At 34.0% G+C, this 19,921-nt stretch overlaps 1 protein-coding gene across 3 annotated transcripts in view; it reads left to right on the top strand.

The window, feature by feature from the left end:
- The first annotated feature begins 3,021 nt into the window (after nucleotides 1-3,021).
- Nucleotides 3,022-19,921, top strand: part of LOC129795120 (uncharacterized) — a 39,816-nt gene continuing 22,916 nt past the window's right edge. Inside the window, exons 1-3 of one of the 3 annotated variants that reach the window (XM_055836162.1) lie at nucleotides 15,829-15,846; nucleotides 15,916-16,220; nucleotides 16,791-17,209. In XM_055836162.1, the coding sequence (XP_055692137.1) occupies nucleotides 17,110-17,209 (100 nt within the window). In that variant the 5' untranslated portion in view covers nucleotides 15,829-15,846; nucleotides 15,916-16,220; nucleotides 16,791-17,109. Of the gene's footprint in view, nucleotides 3,633-15,828; nucleotides 15,847-15,915; nucleotides 16,221-16,790; nucleotides 17,210-19,921 lie in introns of those variants that run through there. The other 2 variants (XM_055836163.1, XM_055836164.1) reach the window with 2 other exon arrangements.

A 19,921-nucleotide genomic window follows, 5' to 3' on the forward strand; every position in this document is an offset into this window, starting at 1 on the left:
GTTTATTGTTTCAAAGTTTTCATTAGTTTCAAGTTATTCTGTAAATCATCCCGATCGTCGGAATGATCGCAAGTATAAAATAAAATCAGGAATATTTGGTATACATTTCGGTTAGTTAAACACCCCTTGTTTGGTTTATTAGGCAAAGTGATGAAGGGCGCCGTCCAGCAATAATTTCCAACACTACAAATTATATATAGATATATAAAGATATATATATAGATATATATATAGATCGCTATAAACCATCATCTTTGGCCAAAAAGGAGATCACTTTGCTGAGGGATTTGGTATTTGCATAAATGAGAATCGAAAACTAATAAAAGGGTTCGCTGCTTGTCCAACACCACAAATCATCTGATGAGATCATTTTGCAGAAGAAAAATAAAATGTTGGATATTTATTTTTATGGTGCAACTTCTCTTGTGAGTTGATGAGTTCATTAGGATTGCTGTGCAGACATTTTTTTTGTTAAATTCTTTTTTAGTTCATTAAAAAAGAAGTTATTTTACACACAAGTGCAAAAGGACACGGGAGAATCTTCTTAAAATTTTCATTCTCAATAAACTACTCCGAAAGGGTTCTTTTGCACTGTGTACACTGAGAGAAATAAAAAAGAAAAAAAAATGTACATAGGTATAGAAGATGTTTGCAGAGAGGGGGAAAATGGGCAAAAAAAAGAGAAGCCCACAGGAGAGTTGAATTGCTGATATCAGTTGAGAATCAGAATTCCTAGAAATAATAATGTTTTATCCGACGTTTCTTATTGATATTGCTCTTCCCCCAGCCTCACAATAACGCAGCTCTTCGGCACTTTTTTATGCTTTGTTTTTCACATATTCCATCCACACGAAGAGAGTGCAATAAAATTATTATTTATTCATTGTTAGTTTGTGATGTTTTTTTTTGCAAAAGAAATTAAAGATTTTTTAACGATTTTGTGTTGATTTTTTTAAAAAAATATTCATCACATTGTCCCACTCTCAATGTGAAGATATAATTAAAAAAAATAAGAGAAACTTTCCAAATAGTGTTTTTGATTTATTTTTGCAAATAAATAAAAGATATTAAAAAAATAAATGTTTAGCCTTCATATTGGGAAAACATCTTCCGAATGCGCGCAGATTTTTTTTTATGTTAAGTGGGCGATCTCTTGGGCATGGTGCAATTGTTCATGCACAAACTGACCACATAGCTCCTCTAACTCACTCAGGCAGCATATTTGTCTTTTATGGGTAAATCACCTCGATCATCAACTGACACACTTGAGCATTGCACAACATGTCTTCTCAAAAGGCACAAAATGTGTATGCAATAGCTCCCATCTTGTGATGATCTTCATCAACAAGATCACTTTGCCAGCATTAGCGCAACATACATTATGTATGCTCTTGACCTGAACATTTATTCAATCGCGATATTGAAATAAATGGATGCGTTAATGATTGTTTTTGGACGTGATGAAGTTTTTTTTTTCACTGCTAAAATTTAGAGCATTTTTTGTGGGTCATCTTAAGAGGTTGAAACACGAAAAGATATGCTGTGTGTCCTTTGTGTTTGATCTTCATCTCCATATAACAAGGGATTCAAAGAGGAGGATAAAAAAAACAAAGTGAGACGTTTAGGGGAATCCTTTTGATTAAATTTCGCCGATCTGGCCATAATTCTCTTCAATTCTCTAACATTCTCTGCATTTTCTTCAAAAAGGCGAATGGCAAAGAAAATCCACGAAGGGCGTTTATCCGATTTGTGGGTATTTTATTTGAACATTATTTACCAAATGATTGATCATATTTTAATCAATTTATTCGTCTTATTATATTTACACTGAAAAACGATAAATTTTCATCACTTTCCCCCTCTTTCTCACCGTATCTCCGTGAAGGTATTTTCTGCTAGGAAGATTATTTTTCTTCTAATGCAATTCATAATTTCTTATTGAAAGCATCTCTTTCTCTCCTTCTCTGTGCAAGCTTAAAATGTTTAAAAGCGAAAATTGTCAATAAATATCAATGAAAGCGAAACCAAGTGGAGGGAAAATAAAATACACAACCCGTGTAAAAGTCGATTGAAATGCAAAGATAAAATGGCAAAAGTGTGCACTAGGAGGCCCCCATAGAACATCCCAAAGAGGTAAACAGAATTACTCAAAGAGATTGCCATCGGGGAGTTTGCTAGTAGGTACATAGGAAAAAAATATGATCTTCTAACTACAATTTAATAGCTTCAACCAACCATTCTTCTCAAAATGAATTTTCTGCCCATTGATTTTGTGTGCGGTCTATGATTCTTTTTTTCAATTCAAAAAAACAACCTATGTATTCCTGATTTCGACGAAAATAAAATATGTAAAAAAAATATTTTTTAAATAATCCAAAATGGCCGGCATCTGCTATTTTGAAACACAGTCACTCACTTATCTTGAATTTTTGAGGTTTCAAAATTTTAGAATGTTGTTGAAAGCTCAGCGAGAACTTTTTATTGATAAGTTATACTTTAAAATCGTTTAGTTAATTTAAAGATTTTTTTTCAATAAAACTAGAGAACGGCTTAACCGATTTTGATCAAATTATACTCAAATGAGAGGTTGCATGAAATTTTACAAATGTCTTGAGCACAAGAACTTTGAAAAATTACCATAAGAGACTTATTTTTTGAATTTGTAATTCTCACCTTTTGACCTCTGATTTAAAATATATTTTCAAATTTTTGAATAATTTTACAACTGTAGATCTGCATAAAATCACAAGGAGTCCCCCCATAGTGATAGAGAATGGTGGGTAAACTACCTACCTACTAGAGACAATAATGATGGAGTCTTAATGTGGAGAGAATTGTGAACAATAATCACCGGCTGCCAGGTTAACACATGCTAAAGTGGCTCTGGCCCAACAAAAGCACTCGATGGCGCTCTAGTGCGGAATGTCTTGGCTCTCACAGTCACACTATAAGAAAAATCTCAGTGTGTAGTGGTGCTTGGATTTCTGTGGCTGTGATCTCTCTGGGGGCCTCTGCGATCGCACAGTCGCGATCGAGTCGCGGTTTCGCGAAGACGCTCCCCATAAGACCAAGTCTCCCTGCTGCAGCTTCATCATACATTTCTTAGCTTTTTTCTTGTGAAATTAATCAACAAAAAAAAACAACGATTCGATTAATTGCTAAAAGTGTAACAAAAAATAGAAACTTACTTTTTTTTTAATATTAAAAAGAAAATAGTTTTTAAGGTGATCTTCTGAGTGCCATGATCGCTAAGAGAAAGGAAATTCTAAGTACAGAATAGATTGTGAAGAAAAAAATCTCACTTCTCTTGGCAATTTTTTTTTGCTTCTTCCCAAGAGTGATCTTGCGGTGATCTTTCGGTGAACTTTGAATGTGATCTTTTGGGATTTAAGTTGGTGGATTTTCTGTGTGTGCGCATTTGGAAAAAGTGAATGGTCAAGCTGGGATTTTTTTTTTCCAATATTGCTAAAGCTTCCTTCTAAAACACTGCACAGTGCGCGCGATCGGCAAAGTGAACCTCATTTAAAAGTCTCCCCAATAAGATCGTGGCATTCAGTAAGGAGAGTGAGAGACCCACTAGAGGCCACAACAATTTAATCAAAAAAAATATCAGTTGCGAAATAACTCATTTGGTGAGTTTCTTAAAGGATCTTTTACCTTTTTTTTGAACTATTTTTGTAACAACATTTTGCTATCTCTTCATCGCTCAACTAAACTCTAATGATTCCCTCCTAACGATCGCCCTCTTCTAACGATCTTAACGATCTTCTCATCGTTGTTCGCTTGATCACGTCTCTCATCTTAAGCTCTCGACGGTGGAACTTTTTCCTCTAATTATCGCACTTTGTTGGCGCTTAGGGAAGTGCTTGTATGTGGTTCAAAATATCTTCTGGAGTAGAGATTGCCAATCAATACTTGATACATTTTCGTCTCGGCGATTTCGCAGGGAGGTGCAAATAAATGGCAAAATTGTGCAATGGGTGAAAAAGTTGTGTTTAAGAAAGTCTCGGCGAGACAGTTGGATCGCAATACTTGAGGAGTGTCCAAATTTGGGCAGTAGAACCTTGATTGGATGCTCCATAAAAGGCACTGTCCTCATAAATTGAAGGCGATCTCGCTTGATCGTGTGTGCAAAAATTGCCTACAAACATTTTTTTTCTTACAAATCTTGTATTTATAATTTTTTTGTGGGACAAGGAATTTCGTGAGAACCGCGAAGGACTACGCAAAAAAAAGAAATGATCTTCAGGCGCAAAAAAACCATCGCGATCTTCAGGAATGATGATCTTGTATTTCAAAATTTTCAATGACATCACTTTTCACACCTTTTTTTGTTTCATTGCTGGCTTTTTCTTGTGGCGCATTCTAATGAGAAAATTATATCTTAATGTGACTTTTTATTCTTCATCCTCTTTGACTTTGCTTAGGCCATTCTGGAATTTTATTGTTTTATTAATTTTTTTACAGCTTCCTAACCAAAGGGGCAAATAACTAAGTCCTTCTTGTGTAATTTCAGTTTGTTTTTCATATATTTACGTGGCTGATTTATATTCGTGTGATCTGTATATTCGATTAGTTGTTTGCCCCTTTGTTCCTTATGCTCAAATAATGTAGAGAATACTTTACACCTACCCGAGGTGAAATATTTTGATTTTCAAGAAGAGTTAGATAATGGAATAATTGCCATAATAAAGAAATTGTTGTCCCTTTTCTCGAGAATTCCATCTTTGCGGTTGAATAAAAAAACCCACAAAGAAGCGCGTCAATTACTTTGGCTTCCACCATTTAATTGATTAATCAAGAGTGAAGAGTGGACGATCAGATTGATCTATCATGAAAATTGAATTCCAGAAGAACTTCTTTTCCCTCCTCAATCATTCTAAATTTCTCATAAAAGAAGTGAATTTTTATTGGCAACCGCAAAAGAATCATCTTGATTTCCCATTGTGACGATGAAGTTGAGTTTCAGAAATTAATGATATATTTTTCTCTCATGTCTGGTGGGGCACAAGAGGGACAAAAAAGGCGTGTAGAAACATCTTCGATAAATTCAGAAAAATTACACCAAGTTTTTTTCCCTTTCATTTGAGAAGAAGAGTTGAAAATATTTATTATTGTTCTTGTTTTATAGATTAAAAAATGTAGAAATTGTTCTTGTTTTATATGCATTTTTTTACTGAGAAAATTAGCATTTCCCTGATGAGAAAGAATTTTCTTTTCTTTTTCTTTGTTTGCACAATTATCTGGTTGATTAATAAAATGCGCTTGTAATTCTTTATTATTTTTTTTTTCAATAAACATTTTAATAAAGGAAGTTTACACGTTATTGTATGGGATTGTCTCTTTCATCAAATTTACAAAGAGTGGTAAAATTCGTTATTAAATTATTTTAGAAATTTTTTTTTCTTCAATTTTTTTAATGATTTTATATAATTCTTAGCTAGTGGTTTGTTAGAAAATTAATAAAATCAACTTAGAAATAAAATGGGCAAGAAAACACATCAGATGAGATCATAGGGAAAAGATCTGTCCAAAAATGCGAAGAATGACGTCACTAATGCCTTTTGGCTGAAACATTCTCACGCCGATGTTGCGTTACTGTTTACAATACTCTACAAGAATAACGTGTATCACGAAATACATCAAGGATGGATTTCTTTTAAATAAAAAATAAAAAAGAACTCCTTTCTTAAAATATTAAAAATCGTCATTGAGATTTTATATTCTAGCATATTTTTTTTAAATTCTTAAGAAGTGCCTTAATACTCCCAAACACCCAAGAAGAGGAAAGTGAAGAAAAAATTGTAGATATGCACAAAATGGTAAGAGGAAAAAAAGCAAACCATCACCAACACTAAGCCCACTAGTAAACCTTCTTGTTTTAAAGAAAATATTTCCGGGACCATGCGGGATATAATTGATGGATTTTTAGCTCTGCGAAAGAGATAATTTAGGAAGAAATTCATCAATAAGCTCTCTGGAAGTTTTTGCGTTGATTTGCTTCTTTTTTTTGTTCCATCAAGATTATCACGCTGTTTTTTAGAGCCCTTCTTTGGATGGAGATTTTTTTTGCACCTATTTGTATAAAGTATGTGCGAGACCTAATTCTCGTGGTAATGGTGGTGCAGAGAATTTCACGAGCAGCGTCCTTGGGGCGCAAACAAGAGCCAAAATAAAATAAGATAAAAGTCCACCACACTTGGCAAAGGCGCGAGAAACGAGATCATGAGCGAAAAAGCCACGAAATGTCGATGCAAGACAGATATAGGCATGCAGAGTATTGTGTTGGTTGGGGTGCGGGAGGAACGGTGTTGGTATATGGAGGGCTCAAGAAAGAGCTAAGGAGATCACGCGGAGTAGAAGCACAGGTGGGTGTGGACGCGAGTTTCCACGTGAAACGATATTTTGGTGCAAAAATATCTCTTCCCGCAAATCTTTCCCACCCGGATTTTCATGCTCTTTTATAGCAACGCAGAAACGATAAATGGCGCTCGTTTTTTGTATTTTTCTAAGCCAATTACTCGCTAAATTTGACGCCCAATTTGCATCCCCGGCTTGACCTTAGTGATCGCGATCAAGGACAAGCATGATTGAGTGAATTTCCTCCACAAATGCGCGATTTGTTTCTCTTGTTTTTTTTTATTTAATATTTTCGGAAGAGGCGTCGAATGTGGGTATCCCCACGTATATACATATTATCTATGTATTAAGGAAGCACATATTTTATAAATAAAATATGTATTTTTTAAACTTCTAGGGGCTTTCAACTGTTAAATTGTTGTACAAAATTTCAATATACGGAAATGTATAATACGGATCGTTTTTCAATATGGTTTTACTTTGTCACAGAACTGCAGAAGTTCATGGACGCGCCTGGTAGTTATCACTATAAAATGAACTTACATTTAAAATAAATTAACGTGGATATTGGAGGTTACAATTTAGAAATTTTGTTTATTTTATAGTAAAAAGGGTCAATTCAGTGAAAAAACAAATATATTTTCTACTTCTTTCTTATTCTTTGTATTTTTTCAAAAGTTAATTAACACTTTTTGAAAGATTTACAGAAGTGTAAAAAATATTTTGTTTTTTTTTGTAATTATTGTACGTCATATTGTACGTTATAATAAAATTATTTCAAATATTAAAAAAAAAAAAGAATTCTTTAATGAGCATTTCAGAAAATTCTTGCAAAAAAACAAACATTTAATTAGTCAAAATGCAACTATATTAAATTTTTGAGGTTTTATCTTAAATTTAAGATGAATAAAACAATATAATTTCTAATTGGATCACATGGTTTTTGCTCTCTTAGTTGGGGAATAAAAATTAATAATGATTGTTACAGAAAATTTAACGATTCCTCGAGCACACCATCAATGATGATGGTGCACCTGTTGGCCAACATGATACACGGTTATATACATAAAATCCCGTGTGTTTATGATAATTCGCTTCATAAATTGATGTTTATATGTTGTAAAGTGATATCAATTGAATGATTCACTCATGCGGCACATCTCAAAAAGGCAATCCCCCGTGCACATGGCTAAATTGCTCATTTTCTTTTGCAAAAGAGAACCCATATGTGAATAATGAAAAAAAAACAGCACCACCACAGCACCGCATAGGCAGGATGATTAAAGGAGGAAGAACACGATGGAACTTCATGTATGTGAAATTAGAGATGCAGCTAATCCATTTGATTGCCTCTTGCAACTATTTATATTCCCAACGTGATTATATTAATGATCCCTTCACCTATTTAATTGCTTTTGCTCTCGTCCCAAACTCCTTTTTTCTCGCGGAAGACGTCGTGTGCTATGTGGAGGAAATTCCTTGACTTTTGCAGAATGTGGGATACAAAAAAAAAACCAAGATTTTTGGAATTCTTCCATTTCTTTGAATACATAAATATCACTTTGAGGTTTCTTTGACATGAGATTTATTTTGAGAAATTATGTGGCATTTAGATTGAGAGATCTCAAGATCAATCACGATCTACCTAAGAAGACATTGACCTGAACTGCTATGAGATTTGCCATTTTAGATTACGAGAAAATATTTCATTCTCCTTCAAATTAAAGAGTTTTCCAATAAAACAGAAAAAAGGAGTTCATTCATCGATATATGGATCATAACTATATTTGATAAATCAAGCAAAATGCACGTAATCTTGTAGAGGCAAGTTATCCTCAAAGATACTTTCCATTTGGCTAGTAAATGTAGCCAAAGATTTATCCAAATAGGGGGTCTATAGACACCCAAATTCTCCATTTCATCCTGAAAATGATGACGTCATTATTTACATTTCTAGGCAAATTATTACGAACTTTTCTTTCAGTGGAATAATAATTCTGACAATTTTTTATTCTTTTTATCTTCTTCTATAAGTTAAAATACAAGTTTCTTGTTTCCTCGAACTATATGTTCATGACCCTAACGATGAATAAACTCCTTTATATGCACAAACATCAGTAAAACTATTTTCCGCATAAGCAGTGATAAAGTTTATCAACCTCAATGCTGCAATATTTCCGCGTCAAAACAATGCTCTGATAGTGTCTTCACGTGGCATCCAAAAGTACAACATAGTGACAGTTTTCTCATAAAATTGCAAGAAAAAGAAAACATCTCCTCTCACCAAAACCCGGAAACTCCCACAAAATAATACAAAAATCACCCACAGAGTCATCCACAAAACAATTAAGTGTGAGAGACCAATGAGTTTTATATAACACCAAAAAAATAACAACCATGTCTACGCAAAGTAAATCATTCTGCCGGGTAATGAGGTTTTGTGTTGGATATTGAACCAATTGTTATAATCAGCGGAAGAGTGTTGTTTTTTTCTTCCATTAAATGCCACCAGAGCTACAATTTCTTCTTCGCATTGCACCACACAATTTCATTTACTAGTTTGCATTTCAAATGCGCTCTCATTGCCTCCGCAATGGTAATTTTAGTGTCTGTGCTTTTTGGGCTGGTGCGCTAATTTGGCGGGAAATCGTGGCATTAGCATTTTCTTAGCTTTAAAATTGGAGTCTGATGCGCGGGGGTAATTAAGTCAACACTTTGCGGTCGATTTATTGAATGGGTTTTGAGTTTAATTTCTTCTACAAAATGGATAAAAAAAACAGAAGTTGTGCAGACTGTTGAAATTTGAAAATGTCAGCTTAGAGTGAGATTTTTGCAAGAGAAAGTGCCAATATGTGAGCTAATTTAATTTAATTTAATAAATTTAGAATACTAAAATGTCTAAGAAATGCTTCTGTGGCTCTGAAAAGAATCAAATTTTTTTTTAATAATAATTTCGTCAGGCCTTTTCTTGCACCGCCTTTGGTACAATTTGTTAGCGTTGCCATATAGCATTAAGAACTAAAGCACTTTACATTTCGGTTTCATTTCTTTCTCCTCTCCTTCTTTACCGTCCATTTGGTATTATAACATTTTCTTAGATCTCGCGACGACCATGTTGAACATGATTTCGCAATTATTATTTGCCATATGACCTCTCACCATCCCAAAGTCTATAAAATTGTTATACAACCACTTCATTCTATATAGTGTAGTGGACTGCGCCAAGCAATTGCTCAGCTATAAGGTTTGAATTTATGGACGGATAAATTGAGAAATGTGAGCAAGAAGCTCACCTGTTGTGGTTTCCTTTTGCAAAATACATCTGCTATGCACAAACAAGGATTAATTGACCCAGAAATTCTCTCATTCTTAGCATCCGGTGGTCAAGATCCACCCAAAGCAAGCAAAAAAAACATACCAAAGAAAAAGATTCTTCTTCAGCGTCATCCTTTCAGTGGAATCACAAGAAGCTACAGAAGAATCAGCAGGAGTTACTCAAAACAATTTGATTTGAGTGTGTCAAAATAATCTCGCCCTGAATCTAAAAGATTTTCTGTTTTTTTTTCTTCTACATGGTGTATTGAAGTTCGTCGCTTGTTGAAGTCTTTTGTTCCCCAGCAGCCACTTTACTTTTTTGCCACCAGCGAACTTTTTTTTCTTAACAACCATCGTACCGACATTCCAAAGAGAATTTCGCACAGAGATGTTCTTCTAGCGAGACTTTGGGTGCTATAGATTTGAGATTGTGTTTGCGCAAAAGCCACTCGTTGAACAACATGAAGGTAAAAGCGCAATGAGGTTTCTTCGTCATTTTCCAAACAGGAAGTTGAATTGAGAGAATTAGTCGATAAATTTTCATTGAAATGGGGTTTTAAATTACGAAAATAACGAAGAGGTGGTTTGGAGAAATTTTTGCAAAGCATCAAAGAAGCAATAAAAATGTCTCCAAGAAGTCTTCCTTGATATTTGCCTAAGTAAAAGAATTGGTAAAGAGAGAAAAGGGAATTCCAATAATGTACTCATGGGGTAAATAAAATTTAAGTCAATTACAAAGAAATGAGCAATGGAGTCATTTTACTTTTCCAAAATTTAAGTTTAGTACAAGTGTAGTTATTTAAACAAAATTAAAAGTTTACGCAAAAGTGACGCTTTTGAGGGCAAAATTATGCTTAAACATGAAAATAATTTAATAAAAAGAATTTGTAAAGAACATCAAATGTTAGTAAAGTGAATCTTTTAGTAAATCTTTTTTTAAAAAAATAATTGGTGTTCCTTATTTCTATGAAATTTACTAAAAGTAACAAACTTTTTACAAATGAATTTCTCCGAGAGCAGGTTGAATGAAATTTTTATGCGAAATATATGGAAAAAGACCCACATTGAGAGATAGGTGAGAGTCTACTATTTTCTGAATTACCTTCACACGTGGGCAGCGCGGGGAAAGACATTACAAATGACCAATATGAATCACAAGAGAAATCACGAAGTGTTCTTGCACTCTGCAGAACCAATTTCATCGGTGATGACGTAAGATTGCTGCGCACGCTGGTCTTATGGACAAGAAAAAGAAGCTAATAATTCTGCAAAGGTGTGGGTGTGTGTTACCGGTGTTACCTCAAAATTACCCGTGCAGAGGTCAATGTTGATTGAGGAATTAATTGCAACTCACATTGGGGTCACAATCGCCCCCGTGGCTTTTCTCTATGTTGGTAACTCCTAAAGAATTAGGCTAAGCACGTGCTAAAACAAGAAGAAAATAGTAAACAACGGAAAAGCATTTAAAGAGGTGAAAAAAAATAGAGAAAATTTGCAAACAATAATAATCAAAACTAATATGGGGTGAGGTAGAGGAAAAATGTGAGAACGTTCGGGGCAAATGTTTATTATTTCGGAGTAAATTTTTGGTGCATAACCATTTAAAAGGAGGCTGAAAATTGCAAACCCACGTTACTTAATCCAGTAATTTTCCTCTGCAAATTTTACAAGAAATTCGTGAAAAATCAATTTATTTTATTCTATTAATTCCATTAACTTCTCTCTATTAATTTCAATTGAGTGTATTAGTTTGTTGCAATGCAAATTGTTGTGAGTATAGTTTTCTAATTTTGTTACAGATGAAGTAAGAAGTTATCTAGGACAAAAACCATAAAATTAAAGACATTATTCAATAAATTTTATTGGTGCCAGAAATCAATACAAAACCAACAAAATGTTACAATAAAATTCAGAAATGAAAATAAATTAACTATAGAACTGAAGCAAAATAGGTAGTTTGTACTCGTCTCTTCCTAAAGACTTGGAGGATCGAGGTTTCTAACCTCAAAAGTTTGACCTTCATTTTCTCTCAGAAATATATTTTTTTTTAATTTTCTTTTTATTTCAATTTAATATTTTAATTTAATATTTTAATTCTGTGGCGATTGAAAAAAGTCGAATTGGCCACTATGGCCAGCAAAATCCTCCAAGGATTAAAACTTAGCGACGTTTCAATTACTTTTATTCTCTTCTTCAGGCTCTATGACATAGTGGCCAAATGCTTAATTTAAAATTTAACGTTTTTGTAAAATTCAAATTATTAAAGTTTTCTTTTAACGGTTTCATTTATAGAATTAATTTATTACGTTATATGTAAGTATGTAAAATCAATCAATTCGATTTGATTAGTTTTAGCCTGGACACATACCAAATACCCTCAAGCCACAGTCGTTAAAACTTACTGAAAATTATTGAGAAAAATAAATTAATCACAAAATTCCAAAGAAATACCAAAATTTCTCAAGATTTTTCTCTTTCGCACTTCCACCATGGAATAAAAGTTGATTTATCGCATCTTTTGGTGGGACACATTTTTATCACCATTGTTGGCAATTTGAGACGGCGATCGCAAAAGCACTCAACGTGCAAATAGAGAGAGAGAGAATTACGTATGGTGGAAAAATGATGTCATGTGGACAAAAATAGACGCCACTGTTTGTGTCACGCTCCCCGGATTTCTCTTATGCTTGTGCCACAGCAGAAATTCTCCTTTTTGCTTATGGAAGCTCGCCACAGAGTGAAATTGTGTCGCTTCCGAGGGAAGAAGCCAATGGTGCACGTGTAGGTGGATGCTGAATCGGAGGCCGCGCGCGCGTTCTTGGAGGGATATGTAGACGAAGATTAGAAGAGTCGCATTTTATGTCCATTTTATTGGCACATTCAATGGTTCAATTTATTGGACGGCTTTTTTCCTTTTAAACTCCCTTACTCGTATGTGGAAGAGGAGGGAATTAAGAGGTTTAATGCATTGATTTTCTGGATGAGTTTCAGGGTAGATAATCTGGGAGAATTAAATGGGAATTTATTCGCTGGGATTGGAAAATAAAATGTAACATTGGTGTCAGGTGTGGAGTTTTAAAACATCCCATAAATGAATATAGGTAGATACCTTTATAGGACTGTAAGAAGATGGCTGGTGCCTACGTCTTCCTTCAAACTTACCTTAATAGCGACGTCTCGACAATTTTTTATTGATTTCTTCAGGCTCTCTATGGCGTGTAGCCATATGTCAAATTTGAAATTTGAAGTTACTGTACAATTCAAATTGTAACCGTCATACTTGATAACGGTTTCTTTAATAGAAGTTTGATTCTGTTTTGTTTTAATTCATACTCTACGTCATATACTTCACAATCTTCCAAATCTTCGTTCAGTAATGTTTTCTTTGTGTACTAAAAGTGCAAGAAATTCTCTGCATAAAGCAAAACCACATGCACCGACTCAAAAGTGCATCCAATCAATTGATTTGTGCTGAGCGACTGTGAGGGAAATGTGAAGAAATAAAGTAATATTATGAGATTGTGAGACAAAGGGGCAAAAATTGTAACTCGAGCACATTCGTGACCTACAAGGTAAAATGGAATTATAAACTGAAAATTGCCAATGCATTGTTCGGAGGCTGACGAACTTCGTGACACGATTGAGCACCTAAAACTTTTTATACCTACTTCCTGCTTTTCAAATTGAATTCCTTCTTTCACGTTGGAACCAAACCACCTGCTATGTTGAGAATTCATTGCTTCTTGCATAGTTTTTAGCTCCCTCACGATTCCTTGGTGGGATCAAACTGTATCGGTAAGTGTGGGTGTTTTATTGGGTCAAGATCTCCATGTCCCAAAGGACATGAATAATTTCGGGGGTCTCTGTGGTGATTTATCAATACATAAACTATAAAAAAAATCTCTGTTTCATGATTTTTACTCACATTTTACAGTTAAACACACGATTTGGCAATAAATTGAAGAAGCAACCGCGCGAGGTTGAGAAAGGTGACACTCATGGAGAGGCACGAATTTGAGCCTTCTGACCATATTTTTTTCGGACTCCGGGGATTTATGAAGCTACTTCATTCCCAAAAGAATAAACACATATTTGACAATTTTCCTCCCTTCTCGCGGCAGTCTTCTGTTTTTTTTTCACTTAAAAAATATGCGATTGTCTTGTGACCTTCTTCTGTGTGCGAAAAATAAATTTACCCAAATTGACGAGACTTTTACGAGCTCTCGGGTGCTAAAGTATTGTACATGCCACAGCGGGAATAAACTGCAGAATTATTTCTTTTGATAGAGTTGTAAATTTTGCTGCAGATTTTTTTTTCTTAAGCACGATGAATTTAAGAATTTAATGAAAAACAAGGGATGGCTTGAATGTCAGGAATGGCCGACACACGAACAATCAATGGCGTAATATACATCCAAAAAGTTTATACACTTGACATTTTTTTCTTTAGAAGTGAAAATAAAATTATTTTCATAATAAAAATTACTCGAAAGTATTTTAAAAGAGCTAATTAAAAAAAAACGTATAGAAAAAATTTCAAACGTTAGAAGACAAATATCAAATGTTAGGAAAGAAACGTCAAACAATAAAAATTTCATGGAAAAACAACGTTGAAATGAATTTAAAAAATTAAAACGTTTAAAATGAAATAAATCTTTAAAAAAAAACTTCAAACGTTAGAAAAAATTTCAAACGTTTGAAAACAAATATCAAATGTTAGGAAGGAAACGTCAAACATTACAAATGTCAGACAAAGAACGCCGGAAGTAAGAAGAGAAATGTTGTTAAAAAAAAGAAACTTCAAGCGTTAGAAAAAAATGTCATAACCTAAGGAATATGGTACAAAAATTCATGCAAAATATAAAATTTTAAATTCTGAAAATTAAATTTCAACGAGTCTCTGAATTAAAATATATAAATACTTAAACAAACTAAATTTCTTTGACTTCAACGTTATCTCTTCCTTTGGCGCATGAGAAATCTCCCCGTGAAAACCTGCCTTATACCACCTATCTGGGCAGTTCATTGGACGATTAAGAGGTGTTTTATCGCAAATTTCGGGAAATGTGCTAAAAGCATTGAATGATTTGTGGCGGAACAACACAAAGAATTCGACTCTATTGACCATTCATTTTGTTCTGGGCGCGCGATGAAAAAAAATTAAGCGAGAGACTCGTTCTAAACATCAATAATTCCCCGCATTTTGCTTCTCCAACTGCGAGTGTATCTCTTGTGTAACGTTCCAGTGAACAGCAGGAACACCGTCGTGTAGTGAGATTAATTCATGAAATCCCCCCAACCCAGAATTAATCCATCGAAGGTCATCAATGGTGTAAAATTACCGATCGATGTTGATCAATAGACACATATACGCGAGAAAATTACACCGTGCAGAACCTTGTCATTTGGAGTATTCTCTTACAATTCGTGTGCTCTCTTGTCTAATTTGTCGTTGTAGCTTTTTTTTTCCCCATATTGTCGTCTGCTAATTGTCCAGGAGGGGCCCCTCTCTCATTTCCCGCACAAATACTCCGCTCCCAAATTGAATTTATGTACCCAGAAAGGGGCCAACAATTGCTGAATCGCTATGTTTTGAATGTGGAAAATAATTGAGTTTTATCGAGTAAAATTTCTTGCCTTTGGGGGATTCTGGAGAATCAGATATTAGGTATGCAAATTGACTTAAATAGCCCTGGGCTCCCCTAATCATAGAATTTTTTGACGTTATCTGGAAAAACTGGACAATTGGTTTACTCAAAAATGCAAACTATGGCATTTCCTTGTTTTCTTGTTTCTTTAAACACGTGAAACATGTGCGCAGTGTTTCGTCTGTGAACTTTTGAAGCATTTTTGTAAACACGTAAGATAGTTTTCGTACGCGTTTCTTTTTATTATAATCCTGCTAACCCAATGAATCTAATGTAGTTCCTTAGATATATCTTCGGAGAACATTCATAAAAAAATTTTAATAAAAAAATCATTATGTTTCATATTGTCGACAAAGGGTTAATCTATATATCTATTTTTCATATAGATCTGCATAAAATATGAGAGAATTTTATTTTCTGCATTAGACTACTTAGAAGCCCCTTCAAAATTTATCCAGTTTATTTGCGACTCAAGAGTGCAAAATAACGATACAAGAGCTGCATTCAGAGAAATATTTTATAGGTAACACACGGTGTTTTCGTTAAGCACACAAAATTGTTGTTCACAAAAAAAATTCTACCTACTTTATAGGCTGGCTTTTTCGTGTCACACAATACGAATTACATCATTGTTTGCCCAGTGTGTGATTGCATGAAAGAGAAAATCCCGCACCGATCTTCCGTCAGAGACCTTTCTTCGCGGCAGTTGGTGCTGAGCATTGTGGCAAAAATGACCTGCAATAGGATCTCACATTCATTTTATACATAATATAATACCTCCCTCTAATGTTTATTAATTTTTCGTTTTATTATTTTGTATAACAAAGAGCATGTGCAAAGGTTTAAAGTGTGTGTCCCTTCCCTTCAAGGCAACCAATTAAAAAATTTTGTAGTGTGGTGAGTGTTAATAAATTACTTTGATGATCTTGATGAGGCATCAAAAATGTAATAAATTAAAATTAAAATGCGTTGTATAATAAATTAAGATAAAAATTAATCAAAAAGTGTGTGGTGACAAGAGTTACAACACTCCGGATGATAATAAGAAGAAGAAAGCTCTCTCTTTTTGTGCTTTTTTTTGGTGATTTATTCAATAAAAGTTTGCAAATTTATTAAAGAATTTTCAGAAGAATTTACTAAGCAAATGTAAGCTGATCCTTTTGCGTCCAACGCTTTAAATTAATTTAAAAGTTTTTTTTAATAACGAAAATTACGTAAAATTTACTTAAGAACGTTGCAAATTTCTTGACAAATTGAGAGAATTTTCTTCCTCTTCTTAATACACAACATTGTCACTAACTCGCTATTTTATATTTTTCTTTCATAAAACCAGAATTTTATTAAACCGCAAAACACAACTAAAAACGACAAGTTAAAATTCAAGGCGTTATTAAAATAATAATCCAGAAAATGAGACAACTTTCAATGGTTAAAAACATCCACCTTTTTTCTGCTATTTGCTTCCAGGCACTTCCACCAACTTGGACGTGTTTTGTGTGTCTCATTCACCCAACGACAAAATAATATAATACAAAAAAACGAACAAATTGTGAACTAAATTGCTATTAAGACACGGCTCTAAAAACTTCTCTACTGATTTTTTTTTAAAAAAATTAATTTACTCCTTTAAAAAACAACGACATAGAATAATATGCAAAAAGGATCTCAAGTGTGGAATTTGGCGCCAAAATTGAAAAGAAAAACGTGTTGAATGTGCAAAGTCTGTGATTATATTCCTTTAAGCCAAGGAGAGGATTAGACAAGTGCAAAGAAAAAAAAACCAAGGATGGATGTTACAATTCAACGGACTGACTCACAGAGATCTCAGAGTAATGGAAATGGACCGAGGGTCTCCTTCAATCGTGACGTTCATGTCAAGAGAATCGGTTAGTTTAAATCTCACCTGCTTCAAGAAATAAATCCTCACTAATTCCTCAAAAAAAAAAAAAACAAAACTCTTACACAAAACTTCTAATCCCTAAACTTCCTCATACAAACGCGACAAATAGACATAATAATAAATAAATGGCAAAAAAGAAACAATTGGGATACCTCCCACAGGAAATTAATAAATTAAAGAAATAATTGTTAATTGAAAATGTATAACCTTGTGCCAATCTTCCTCCACCTTTGAGCTGAAAAAAAAACAACACCTCGCGAGACTCATTTGTTTTCTTCATTTGTGGCACTCTAATGAACCTCAAGACGACATCCCACACATTTATGTGCCTTTTTATGTTACTCGTACAAGATCACAATGAATTTTCTTTACACGTTCATTGAAGAATTCTTTTAGCTTTATACCCAGACAATGGATTATAATTTGGAATTTATGCTAAAGAGCTCGTTGAATGTCTTTCTCATTTTCACACAAACTTTGGTGACAAATTAGTGCACTTATGTTGTTATACATACCATAAAATTCCACCTTATCGTGATGCACGATCAAGGGAAAAAAATGTGAGGGTCGTTTTTTTTAATTCATTTGTTACCTATAGTTATAAATTATGATCTCATAATTTACGTACAGTCAGGTATTGGTTAACGTCGCATGGGATATACTCTTCTTACCCATTAATAATAATGAGTGGAAAGAGTATATCCCAGGCGACGTTAACCAATACCTGACTGTAATATAAAAAAAATCTATATTTTCTTTTTGTGCATGGTTTAACCTTTTCGCTACTATTAGGTCATACGATGACCCAAAAGTGAATCGATTTATTTTTACCTTTAACCCTTTCGAGTCCATGTGAAACATTGAAACGTGCGCTCTTTTTAACACGATCTTTATTCTATGGATGCTCTCAGAAACCATTTCTGAGAGAACGTTTTCTTTGGCTTAATTTACGTAAATTTAACGCATTTCGAAGTTGGAAAAACAATTAAATTAAGTAAAATTAAGGAAAATAAAATGTTTCACCTTTAGATCTACGACCTAATGAATGCGAAAGAGTTAAAATAATTAATTAACTTTTCCAATTTTAAAATACGTTAAATTTTTAAATAAGTTGCCACTAAAGATGTTTTACCCGAGGACGTGTTGAAAACATCAAATATTTCAATGTTTCATGCGAACGCGAAAGGGTTAAAAGAGTTTTATAGTCTTAGGAAAAATTTCAAGAAAAAATTCTTGAGCATATCTTGGTTAATAGAAAATTCTTAGGTTTATAGAAAGCTAGCTCTCTTTATAAAAATAAAGACATTTCTTTGGCAAAGGAGGTGATAATTCACTGTTAGTTCTTATTAGTAAAAGTTAATAAAAAAAATCAACAATAAATGCAATAAAAATCCATGAAAGCTTCTGTTTGTTAAATGCCTTGGTGGAGTATTAATTAAACAATTAAACTGCCACTCTCCATCTCAAGCAGCACTAAAGAGACCTTTTAAAATGTATATTTTGCGGAAAAAAAGTAAAGTAAGAAAACACTAAATTCAATGCAAACAACAAATTACTGTCAAATGAATTTTCCTCAGACATAAAACAATTATTTTAGTACCTCTATCGCACCAAGATCTCTCCATTGCATGTTGTTTGTGTGCGCTTTTCTCAAGGGAAACTTTTAACGATATTCTAATAAAGCGCTATTTTATGTGGAAGAAATTTTACGCGATTCTCCATAGTCTGGAGATATTTCCCTTAATTGCTCAAGAGGATGTGTGCATAATAATTCTTTGCAATCGATTGTTGTGATGACTTGTAAGTAAGATCTACAACACATGAAGTAAATGATCTCTCAGTGCTGGTATATAAAAAAAAAATCCGTCCAATCACGCACTCGACCTTGTCGATCATTTAAATAAATTCTTGAGAGCGAAAGAATTGTTTCTCAATTAGAACACTCGCTTGAAAGCATTGGCGCCAATTACGTTGACTTTTCGAATGTCTCTCTCTGTGTGTTCTTTGCAAATTTAATTTAGAAAAATGTAATGAAAGATTGAAAAGAAGAGGAAGAGAAAAAAAACAAACGTGCTTCTCACCTCTATGGATCATTGCCAAAAATGGCAAAACATGCTGCTTCAGAGGCGAAAATATACAAAACAGAAGGTGATCTCGCACGAGGATCTGCAGTGCATCTTTTTTTTCTTTTCTTGTGAGCTACATAAGACACCGCAGTATGGATGATGTTCCCCACACAAGGGCTCCCCATGGGAAAGGAGGGGGGGGGGGGAAAGAAGTATTTGCAAATCATCAAACAAATCGATAAACTGTCTCAGCTAATTGACTGCTGGGTGGAATTTAACAGACGCCACAAACGTGTTCTCAATTGACTTATGACATTTTAATACGGCCAAAGCCGAAGAAGCAACCTGAGAGAGCCACCAAACGTGGGGAGAGATCTCTTCGCGGACTTCTTGCACGAAACTCCTTTGGGAAGCATAATCTTGATCACACGTCCAGTCCATTTGTGGGTGATTTTCTCAGCGATCGCCAATCGATTGCGCGCTAAGCGAATGACACGAAGTATTACATTAGGTTTTCTAGTTTTCATGGGAATTTAAACTATTTTATGAAGATTTTCCAAAAGAAGGAAAATCGAAGTTTCACGAAGACGGCAAAAGACGCTGAAGAGCTGCTTAGAAATTATTAAGATATT

Source organism: Lutzomyia longipalpis, chromosome 4 (assembly GCF_024334085.1).
Source record: "Lutzomyia longipalpis isolate SR_M1_2022 chromosome 4, ASM2433408v1".
Lineage (NCBI taxonomy): Eukaryota > Metazoa > Arthropoda > Insecta > Diptera > Psychodidae > Lutzomyia > Lutzomyia longipalpis.